Source organism: Neolamprologus multifasciatus, chromosome 6 (assembly GCF_963576455.1).
Source record: "Neolamprologus multifasciatus chromosome 6, fNeoMul1.2, whole genome shotgun sequence".
Lineage (NCBI taxonomy): Eukaryota > Metazoa > Chordata > Actinopteri > Cichliformes > Cichlidae > Neolamprologus > Neolamprologus multifasciatus.
Window position 1 is genome coordinate 5,226,631 of NC_140444.1, and position 12,283 is coordinate 5,238,913.

Consider the following 12,283-nt stretch of genomic DNA (forward strand, 5'->3'; position numbering starts at 1 on the left):
TTGTTCATTCAATCTTCAGAGAGAGTTGTAGCCGTCACCATTCCTTCATTCGGACGTTTCTAAGTAAAGCGCATTTACTCGCAGAGGATCGGAGGGGACCCGGGCATCTCCGATAACCACCTCATCCATATTTTACCAACTCAGTGTTTGTGTGAGTACACCAGGGGTGAAAGCAACAAAGATGGCTTCCCACCATCCCGCTATCAATAATGCAAAATCTAAACTGCCGCTGAGTATTGCTCCTTTAATACTACACTTACTGACGTGAATACAGTGGAGAAAGCGAGCAGCCTTCTGGCACAATCCAAACAAAAGGCAGCGCAGAGGCCAGAGAGATAAGACAACAGATACTCGACTCTTTCCAGAGGTTTGCTGTTTACTTAGTGAGACTGTGCAGTTTTTACTGTGAGAGGATAATAGTTAATGTTACAGAGAAAACTGCGGCGGGGTCAGAACTGAACTTTGGCTAACCTTAGACGCCATGAGCTATTGGTCATATAGACTAAGTGAGAATACAGCAACACGGAACATTTGTCTGTCTGTTAGCAGGATTACACAAACACTCCAACACAAAACCTGTTAAAGTTTCATCACTTTTATTTTAAACTGCATGACGGGTCCACGCTTTCTGAGTTATTTTGTTCCATGATGTCGTATTTATCTCACAGACTTTTGGGATGATTACAGTACATCTTACCTGATCTTATGCTTTTAAGACGTAAGCGGAAGAGTTCAGTGTTGGGAAGGTTACTTTTAAAATGTATTCCGTTACGTTACTCAATGAGAGTAACGTATTCTGAATACTTTGGATTACTTAATATATTACCATGCTGTTTACAACTACATGAATGTACTATTGCTGTGATTTATTACTGTTACTGAAGGTCCGCGGCTCCGAACCGTAGTAAAGGGACCTCTGGCTAATACGGTGGGTTCTGTGTCGGGCTGGTAGCTGAAAACTAGCTTTACTTTGTTGTCTGGGTCAACTTTGCTAGCAGAGACAGAGAGAGGCGTTGAAAGGCTGCTCCAATGGAACTTATTGTTTCAGAGGAAAACACGAACACGGTGTACAGTCGAGTCTTAATAGCTTACTTACAACTGGGCTCGTCAGGCTCTCTTCTTGGCTGCAGTGGTTATTATTATATTTACATGCTTCCAGCTCCCGTTTTTGCTCGATGACAGCTCCTACTTTTCCTTTTTCTCCCTCCCTCGCTCAGACACATAACGTGTATGGCAGTCCATTCTCCCTGCAGCACGGACTACACTGCCTATGATGCTACATTCTTTAGAGCTATACCTGTAGCATTCTGCCTATTAGCTTAGCACAACAACAACAAAAAGGCGCTCTCTCACCCAGGAAACACGCAGAGAGAGAGCGTCACCCTGTAACCATGGCAACCGTAACGCTGCCGCCTGGAACAACAGAACGTAGCTGTCAAACAAAACCCAAACAGTCCTGACCCGCCACAATATGAAAAGGGAAGTACCGCCGTGTAATCCATTTATTTCAACAAAGTAACTGTATTCTAAATACCACCTTTTTAAACGGTAACTGTAACGGAATACAGTTACTCATATTTTGTATTTTAAATACGTAACGGCGGTACATGTATTCCGTTACTCCCCAACACTGGAAGAGTTATATATATTAGTTATATATTCATCTAAACTTCTGCAAGTCAGAGGCTTTGTATCTGTATATCTTATATAGCAAACAAATCACAGAAATATCACTTCTTTTATGTAATGGGTTGGTAGCTAAAAACATTGGGAACTAATATTTTAACATTTACCCATCTATCCAGTTGACATTCATGCCAATTAATAATATGTAAAGTGACGACTTCAGCTAAAGAATTACAATATTTCCCTCTGAAAGTTACTAAAATAGGAAAAGACTATTTAATTCAATTCAATTTTATTTATTGTAAGGTAAGGTAAAACCCTACCAAAGTACTGGATCACCTACGTATGACACCTAACATGGAAACCCATGTCATGAAGCTCCCAGCTCACATGTTTTGTGCTGATGTTAATGCCAGAGGAGGTTTGCAGCTCTGCGGTTCCTGAGTCAGCAGAGAGTTGGTGACTTCTTTACGTGGTCTGCCACTTCATGGATGAGTTGCTGTGGTCCTTAAACGCTCCCACTTTGTAATAATCCCACTTACAGGAGGGAAGAAACTTCACAAACTTACTACCGGTGCCTATAATGAACACGTGATCATCAAAATTGCAAATTAACTGCCCGTCTGTGATTAAATAATATGTCAGCTGATCGTTTCTGGTTCATACAGTAAGTGCAGAAAATTATAGGCGATAAAATCAAAGCTTGACCATTTTAAGTCTTCCACATTTGAAAATTACAGCAGACAGTCGCCAAGCCTTCATTGTGACAATAAAAAATATTTAATTCACCTGGATTTGATTCTCAAACATGTTCTGCTGTGTATACAGCATATTAACACACGCTAAAGAGCAAATAAAAAAATGTGAAAACAGGGAGATAATCCTGTAGCTCTTTGCTTTTTTCCCTTCAGCAGCTACCTACAAGCAGGTGGGTCGACTGAAGAGAAAACAGCAGTGTGGGTTTTAATGCCTCTTGTCACATGTCACCTCACTTTCTGTCATCCATCCAAAACTGGAACAAAAATGCCCTAAAAAAATCAACTACAGTCAAGCTGAGAAATCTGTGCACAGAGTAGAAAACAGTGACTTTACAAAGCAGCTGCAGACTGTGAACACGTGCGAACGCCTTTGATATGGAATCGACGATTAAGGGATGAAGGTTTTCTAAAAGTCATAAATTTGAAATTTAAATGATTTCTTTCAGCAGGTGAAAACAACAAGTTTTAAATCCTGTGAAAACAGGTAAGAAAACGTTTGAGGCCTGAAACGCAAACGCGACGACCCTCTGGATCCCTGCACGGGCATCAAAGAGGAAGAACTCTCATCGAGAACGATTTATTACCTCGGATTAGCTTTAAATTTTATTTTGAAATCCTTTTTGTTTCGGCTAGTTAAAAGTTTCTAAAGGGCCGAGAGTTCTCTGAATATTCAAGGGTCTCTGCAGAGTGTGTGTGTGTTCCTGTAGAACATGTGAACAAGCGTGGGAGGAAGGGAATGTGGTCGCAGCCGCCCCAAATCAAAAACTCCAGAGCTGTGTGCGTGTGTGCAGGGACTCAGGGCCGAGGGTGAGAAGGAGCAAGAAAAAAAGTGACAAAAATGTCTTGATGCTTCTCAATGGTCATGAGAATTTGCATAATTAAGACCTCCCAGCCCATTGTTCCTTTAGTCGGCTGGTTTCAGTCATTATGCAAATGTGCTGTTTATAAGATTTGGGGAAACATGCAGTCAGCTGAGACCGAAGAAGTCACCTGGATGAGCGACGAAACGTTTCTCCCACAAAACGCTACGTCCAGATGATCAGAATCAACTTGTTGGAGAGTGACAAAAATGTTAACATGGAGCACATGAGAGCAGAAGAGAGGGAACAGTCAGAAAAAAAGCAGAGGGAGTCAGTCAAATTAGCGTGTAATGAGTTGAAAACAGCATGACTGTGATGTCACGGGTGTTCGCCGACGTCACGCTCTGCGTGTGTGCCTGCGCGTACTGGTGAGTGTAAGCTCCTCGCCAGCACGCTGGTTTAAATATAGCAAATGGGCAACGGTCCCAGCTGACTTTAACAATGCTATAGCTACCAGGACCATGTACGCTACATTAGTGCTTTACTAACGCTGAAACCAGAGAAGTGTCGAACAGAGGGAGGGAGGGAGGGAGAGGAAGGGAGGGATGGCCTCAGATTCATGAAAACTCAGCCGCCCACACTCAGGCCTCTGCTGCCAAGAGTCGAGCAGGACAACAGTGTGTGTGTGTGTGTGTGTGAGAGAGAGAGAGACATTCCTCTGCGAGGTGAATGCCAAGGAGCGAGCAGAGCCGAAGACAGACTGTCCTGAGCTACTGTGTTTTAGTGGAACTAACGAGCCCCTCGCTGTGCACCTCGGCCTCGCAGCTGCAGACTTGTTAGCGACGAGGTAATCAGATCTGACTGGATGTTTTGTCAGAAAAAAGCACGGGTCACGATTCTGCTTTTAAGCAACATCACGGCCCATTGGATCGGAGACACGTGCCTCTGACTGAAAGGTCACGGGCCGGATCCCCGCAACGTTCCCCCTCCTCCCCCGTGCTTCCGTCACGACGTCAGCAAAAACGCTAAAACACGGCAGCCACCCGTGAACGTGTTCTGTTGGAGGTGACGTCTCATCGTGTTAAGACATTAAATACACCTGAATCAGATTTGTGTGTCGCTCCCTCAGTATCAACATGCAATTTTCACTTTTAGACTTTTCAATTCAGTTGTCATAGAAAGGGTGAAAAAAGCAAGATTACACACTAATTTCTCTCCTGACTGTGGTCTCAAAGGCCCGAGCTGCCATTACTAATTCTCTCCCCACCAACAGATGTAATGAACAGCTTCACACCTGCTCCCTGTGGGCTGTCAAATGTCATTCTGGGAAGATGAACGCATCAAATGGATAAATATAGGGGATCATACTCACATCATGGACTTCAATATTCAGCAGTGGAAGAATATTGACAAGAATTTCATCTGTTATCCAGTGACTGAGCTGTTGGTGTTAACATTTCTGATACGGAGGAGCAGAGCTGCCCAAACCCTAATCAAAAACACCCCCATCTCATTAAAATAAAGCAAAGAAATGGGCATACACGGTGACAAACTTTCGACCCCTTGCTCAACGACCTAAAGGCAGATCATTTATAAAAATCGTAACACAAACACGAGTTTTATTTCATGCTGAACGGGAAACAAAATCACCAACCAGGTGCAAAGATTTTAATTTAAATCTCAGAAGCGTATTTGTTTGGTTTCATGGATAAAAATGTTCATGTTTTTTAATTAAAGTATTTCAACAGGAAGTACATCTTATGTCTGCAGCATATATGTTGTCAAAACAACAGTGATGACTTGCCCTAAACAGCAGAAATCAGTAAGTGGTATTACTTGTGAGGGTGCTAATTTGGCAGGGAGAAAAACAAATGATTTCTTAAATAGAGTACTGCTACTAAGATGTGGTCAACTTGAGTATGATGTCATCATCCAACTTCTGAGGCGAAGAAACGCAGCACAAATCTGGCGTTTCTGTTTGGAGTTTGTATAGTTTCTCCTCCCGCAGTCTAAAGACGTGCAGGTTTGGTTAGCCGCTGATTCTAAATCACCTGTAGGTGTGAAGGTGAACGGTTCATGTCTCCCCGTGATGGACTCGCGACCTGTCCAGGTTGCACCGTGTCTCTCACCCTACGACAGCTGGGTTGAGCTCAGCCTGGCCCTGTGACCCTGAATTGGATAAGCGCTTCAGACACATGAAGTACAAAAATCTGCCACGAGTATAATTTGAAGCGCAGGCTTTGGAGCGAGCAGTGAAATGATTTACCTTCGAATGTGGTCGTTTTTTAAAAGTAGAAAATCTTACATCTGTATACGGAGACTATTTGCACATTTAAGACCAGGCAGACTGATAAAGATGAGTCCAGTGACACAAAATGCTGGAAAATTTGGCTCCAAAAACCCAAATAAGTAGATTAGAGGTGACGACAATGTCATGAAGTGCCATGAGAGTGTGTGGTAGCAGGGGGCTTAGGGTAGAAGGTAGGGCAGTTAGTCAAAAAAATCCAAAAAACACTTTTAGAATTGTAGAACGTATTAAAATTCTTAATTGTGCAGCAAGTGTGAGCTGAACTTTGACCTTTGACCTAACACAATTTGCATATCTGTCCATCTCTCTTGACATATTTTGTCGCCATGTGCAGGATGCAGTCCCAAAGCTTTACAGGTGTGCACCTGACCTTGCAGCGGGTCTCATTCTGCTGTAAAATGGTCTTGTTTGTTGATCGTACATCAACGCATTTTAGGAAACTGTGCCTCACCTACTTAGTAACCCACAGTAACAATGTTGCTACTAGCCTCTGTATTTCTGTTGTACTTGCATCCCACTTGACACGGTTAGAGCTCAAATTTAGCTTTATGTGTGTTTACGCTATGACGGTCCAGATTTTATCTATGGTGGCTTGCGGGCTGCAAGCGCTGATCGTACAAGCTCACAGAAGGGGTGAAAATGCCTCCTCAGACACTCAGTAAATTTAGCTTCTGTTTGCTAATAAACCTTTATTTTTATCATAAATTATTGGGCCATCTTTTTTTCCTCAGCATTAGCATAGCCTAGCCTAAAAATCAAACACAAGAAAAAATGCCTATAGCTTGCTTGCTTCTGATTGGCTGCTCCTTGCAAACAAAAGATTTAAACCGAAGGTGGGTGGGGCATATGGTCATCTGATCCCAAAGATGACCATATTAGGGATATCTGCCTTCAGCGACATCATGCAAAAGCCAAAAGCAGAAAAAAGTGTTCAGAGCAGTATTAAAGCTGAGATTCTGGCTTTATTTGAAATCTTGACCATGTTTAAAGCGAGTATCCTGTATTAACAAGGAAATGTGTAACAGGTCCAGTTTAATATTAACTAAGCATGAATATGTTATACTGATAACCATGGTAAGTGACAAAATCAAAACTTTATTCATTCTTCTTGGAGGTTGAAAAAGGAGTTAATAATTAACTTCATTGTGTTCAGCTTTACCTCAAGGAGATAAATACCATCGTCTGTCTGCTGTGAAACATTTATAAACAGTATACTGTCTTCTCTGCCCATTATAACAGTTGGTGCACAATTAAGAAGTGTTTAATATGTAAATGAGCGTTCAACTATTCCACTGTTAGTGTAACATGATATATGGATGTTGACAGAAAGCAGAAAGGCAGCTTGGCGTTCTGCAAGCTACCCTCTCATTATCCGACAATTAAAAGTTTGGAAGTGTCCGTCTCGTGAAAGTGAATCTCCAGGCGGGCAAACAGTTGGTTATGCAGGAACTACCACATCCCAGGCCCCCTGTACCCCGAGCTTTAGTTGGCTGTTGGCTCTTTAAATAATGTCTGAGCGAGACAGAGAAGGTCTCACTCAGACACATCGTGTCGTCTTCTTCTCCGGTCTCACTAATAGTTAGTCTAGAGACACAAACACCCACTTTCCATGATTACAGGCTTTCCCCGACCCTGACGTGGGTGTGTCTGAGAACCATTAGACCAAAGCACAGTGTGCTGAGACGAGCATGACAATACCAAATATAAAAGATTACACTGACACAGTTTGGATTTGGTTCAGAAAGACATTATTTGCATTTGAAGGTGTTTAACTGTATCGCTGCTTTTGCACTTTAAACTGGCTGATGTTGGGGTTTGGGGTTTTTTTGCACACTGTAGGCATTCCTGACATTCTTCAAAGTGGTGATTACTATCCTGACACTCAAAGCCAACCTGTAGTAGAGCACAAACGTTTCACAGCTGAAGCGTGTGTGAATTTAGTCTCCTGATGTCAGCTTTTCATCTTTTTAACTAAATCGTGAAATGATTGTGCTTCTTCAGCCAACACTATGTTCACAGCACAGCCTCCCCATACGGTTTGCAACATACACGCTACACATTATGGACTCTGTTGAAATTGTGCATGCACATCTGCATAATCCCATCATCGGAATACTTTGCTTTCCTCGAATGCCTGCTTGTGAAGTGACTACATACAGCCATCTAGCTGCAGCTCCCTTCTTCTGAGGGGTAAAACGGCGAGGGATGGGAGACTTTCCTTTTAATCTCCGCGACTGCACACTGCCAAGAACTTACAATGTAACATAAAGAGGGTGCTAACACACAGCTCTGTGTGTTTCAGCTATTGAATGCTGTGTTTGCGTACAAGCTGTCGCCATCGGTGAATGGGGAAAGGAGCAGAGAGAGAGACGGAGAGGGATGCCACTGTGCCTTTAAGCAGTAATCCTTCCATTCTCGGAGCATTTGTTGCCGGCCATCTAATGGGCGGTTCGGTTTAATGTCCACAAGGGCCGCTGGGAGCTCCTGCACTATTAAAATCCCTGCCGCTCGTCTCATGCTGGAGCTGCTCTGGTTCGCTCTTAAATAACAAGCGAGGCTGCCTCAGAAATTAAAAGACGCTCCGTATTTTGCATTTCAAAAGGGGAGGAACTGGGCTCATTGCAGCAACAAAAGGGATAACAATGTTGACATTCCCCACATGCATCCTTTGGTCTTTTCTAAAGGAAAGTAGAGCCCACGGGAGACGGGGAGCAGGCAGGGACACCACACAGTTTGCCAGTGTCTGCCTACAACCTCTCTCGCACAAACAGCCAAACACCGGGAGTGAAGATCTCTCACAGCCTGGACAGCCACGAGCAACTCACCAGCCCTCCATATGTTACCACTGCCCCCTACCAACAGGAAAACACCCTAGCACTCCTATAAAACCCACTCTGACCGTAATGACAAATGACAAGTGCAATATCTTCACAAGGGCATGCAGCTATTGATGCATGTTATGCGATCGCTGCATTCACGAGCGAACCTAAAGAGCTAGGAGTTAATGACAGTGTAACAAATGTTCACAAACTACTGTGGCATTCATCTGAAGTCAGCTGGCAGGTCCGTGGGTGGCTTTGATTGTGTGTGTGTGTGTGTGACACTGGGGACAGACTGCAGATTTTGAGAGTATGTGACAAAGGTTACAGTGCAGGCTGGAGCATTAACTGCTGCTGCTGCCGAGAGCAAGGAAGCAGTGTTGCAATGCTAATGCTCCCCTGTGTTGCAGAACAATTTCCACCCAAGAACAAGAAAGCAGAAGTTATTTTTTTTAGATGCAAACACACCGCGAGCCATCCTCCAGAAGTTACTGACTAGTTTCAGAACCTGACAACTGAAAGTGCCCCCTCCCAAAGAACAAACCAAAAAACACTGATCTCGCAGAATAAGATCAAATATCAGTTGTCAAGCTTCTAATTTCCACACGGAGCACAATCCAAGCCCCAAACTGCAGCCTGTTGGCTCCAACGAGGGGCCGGACTTCTTTGTAAACAAAAGAACTTGGAGGAAAGAAAGTGGAGCGAGCGCTGAGAAAGAAAGCAGCGATTAGCGAGCATGTTTTCAACAAGTTTTCCGAGTGATGAACAAGAAGAAGCTGTGCAGCTTGCGGGGGGTTGGAGGGGAGAGAGAGACTGGGGAGCAGAGATGGAGGGGAAATGAGCGAAAGTGTGTCGTGTTTGTGTGAGTTGTAGGTGGCCGTCGCAGTCAGCTCGTCCTTACCGCTATGAGCGTGTTATTCCTCTGCTCCGCGGAGGACGCAGAGTCCGGGTCCAGCTGCTTGCTCTGGGGCTGCTTGGTGCTGCTGCCGCTGGCGGACTTTTTGGCCCTTTGCTCCAGAGTCCGCTGGTACAGGTTGACCGTGTCCCTGCGGTCTATCTCCATCTGCTCGGCGTGGGCTTGCTGGTACCTGTTCTCGCAGGTTATGTGGTGTTTCCTGCAGCCCTCTATCCGCTGCCTCAGCCTCTCCACCACCGTGCTGTGCTTAGGTATTCCCACCACGCTCGCGGCGGGCCCCATGCTCGCGGCGGCCGGGTTCATGCTGTTGTTGATGCAGATACTGCCGTTGGGTCCGGCAGCGGGGGAGGCGAAGTCCCCCATCACGGGGCCGAGCGGCGGCTATTTTGGAAGAACTTTTCTCCCAGTTAAGCTCAGCGCCACCGCCGCCACCTCCTCCTCCTTCCACCTCCACCTCCACTCCACCACCTAGAGTCCGCTTTCTCTGCGCGTCCTCCGCCGGCGAAAGGTCCCGAGCAGCGGGCGGAAGATACGGCCGCTGAAGAAGAGGGCAACAACCGGGAGTGGAAGGTTTAAAGGGCTGCGAGGCTCTCGGTCATGCGGCTGAGCGTCTCTTCTTTTCTTTCCAAGTGCTAAACACAAACAACACAAAGCCCCCAAACTGAATTCAACAATAAAGCCGCTGCCACGCTGATAAGAGCAAAAACACACAGCGGTACAGCGACGGTGCGAGCGGGCACCCAGCGCTCATATGCGCACAAACCGTCCCGCAGAGGAGCAGCGGCGGCTACAGCAACAGTCCACTCTCCGGTTCACCGTGCCGTCCTCTGAGAAAAAGTTTTGCTGCCTAAACCTAACGGGCTCCAGAGTTTCCCAGTGAACTTGCATCTCATCTGGTTTTGGTTTGAAAGAAATCCCGGGTAAGATGTTGTTGAGTTGGGGGGAAAGCGCACAAGCGCCTTCGGTAGTCCGATTGTGAAGCAACCAGATAGTAGGACAGACGGCGCAAAACGCGGATATGGGAAGCAGTGGCGGAAGTCTCTAGTCACTGCCTGCCACCATCACAATAATCAGGTCCGCTTCTCCACCATGCCAGCGGAGTGATATCAGGAGTTTAGTAAAAACCAGCTAAAGGCTGTGCGAAGAGCCCGATGGTGGAAACCAGGAAAACACGGAGTGGAATCTACCAGGGGACGTGTGACCTGTCCTGAGCTGTGTTAACGGGTTAATAAAGGGTTAAGAGAAAGATTAACATATTGGAACTCAAGGGAGAAGCACGCAAAGAGACAGAAACTGCGTTTGGGGGGTAAAAAGAAACGCAAGACTATACAACACTAAAAATGAGCCGCAAATATAGATGAAGAATCAAAATGTAAAATGTCTTTGAAAAACTAAAACTCAGCAGAAACGAGTAGGGGAAAAAAGCCCAAACACAAGAGGCAGTTTCAAAATTTCATTAAAGTCAGCCATAGTTTAAACTTGCAGGGGTGTTTGGGCTTTACTGTTTGGAGATTTATAAATAAATTATTATCATTTGATTCTTGCGCATAAGATCGCATCATACCAGATTAACCAGTTACTCAGTTTTTTGCAACTTTAAAGGCACAAAATAATCCAAGAATTTAAAAATGAGCTCAAAAATACAAACTTTTAAACAACAAAATGCAAAAAGGAGCAAAAAGTGTGCAAAAACACAAAAAACAAACTATAAATGCACAACACAACAAAGCAAGGCAGCTCGTTGGAGGGCAAAAGTTTAAATGTAGCATCAGTTAAGGCCTTTTTAAATATTTACACACTTCATACCAGTTTAAGTTTAGTTTTCACAAATACAGAAATCTCTCCAGAAGATATGGAAGCAAGGCGCAGGTACAGAAATACTCTTCACATACAGACAACAAACAAAAACAGAGACAGCAGTGCAATGCAATGTATGGATTACACAAAGGCCCCTCTTTGATTGATGGCTCAGCAGTTGCAGCTTCCTTTAAAAAAAGAAAGAAGAAGCTCCACTTGTGTTGTCAAACAGATGATGGTGTTTTCTTGATTTGCTTGTTTTGCCTATTTACTCAAGTCGTGGTGTGTTGAGCTCTGCAGGCCCCACTGCAGGTTACACCCATTTTACGCAAAAATAGAGTGCCAGGTAAACGGGTGGAAATGAGTTCCTCCTCAGACTGAAGTCCATGACTATAACTTGTAATTATCCATCGCTGGAGCATTTTTAAAGAGGACTGAACATGTTATTTTATAATGAACATTTATAATGAACAACATACAGATTGTTTTCTGAAAACAGAAGATGGGAGTTTGGAAGGTTTAACGCCAATTTTTAAACACTAAATGCAAATATTTCTATTAATGTCCACTACAGGAAGCCATTATTGTTGAATATAACACGCACTAATCACAAATCCTTATTTAAAAAGGTGTAAAAAATGACTTTTAAATGTGCAAAGTGAGATCTTTCCAAGGCCTGGTGAATCACCGCTGAAAGAATTTAAGCAGGAAGTGATAATGATGACATAGCCGTTTTATTCTCAGGCCTCTCTTTCATTAAGATGTTTGCCGGTGTGCTTCTTCTTAAGCATTCAGATGTTCTTTATGTTACAATATGAGAAAGAGTATAAGAGTAAAAGTGTATCCAAATAAATTTAAAGACCTTTAGTATTAATAACAAGTGCTGATCCACTGAACTGGTGACCTTGTGATTCGTGTCTTCTTATCTCTTTCCAGTATCTGACTTCTCATGCTCAGTGCATGTCACGAATCACAGATATTTTGCATGTTTCACTGACACATGACCATCCAAGTTATAATCACCAAATTATGAACCCAACACTGAAAAAACGACAGGTCCCATGATGGCCACTTAAAGGTGGCTCCAAAAAATAAATAAAAAATAACAAAGAATTAAACATATTCATAGTCTTGTACATATGAAAAGGTTTATGCTCCAAGGCTAATTTGCTTCATCAAAACAATTTATCAGCACATTTTCATCTCTGGAGCCTCAATTAGTGCAGTTTTGACACACAGCATGTCCTTTGGTGTGTGTC

General features: G+C 43.9%; 1 protein-coding gene across 1 annotated transcript in view; it reads right to left on the minus strand.

Annotated features, from left to right (window-relative positions):
• The window catches only part of maml3 (mastermind-like transcriptional coactivator 3), a 153,881-nt gene extending 143,475 nt beyond the window's left edge, over positions 1-10,406 (minus strand). The window contains exon 1 of the mRNA XM_085163880.1: positions 9,213-10,406. Within this exon, the coding sequence (XP_085020006.1) occupies positions 9,213-9,590 (378 nt within the window). The 5' untranslated portion in view covers positions 9,591-10,406. The remainder of the gene's footprint in view (positions 1-9,212) is intronic.
• Positions 10,407-12,283: the final 1,877 nt, after the last annotated feature.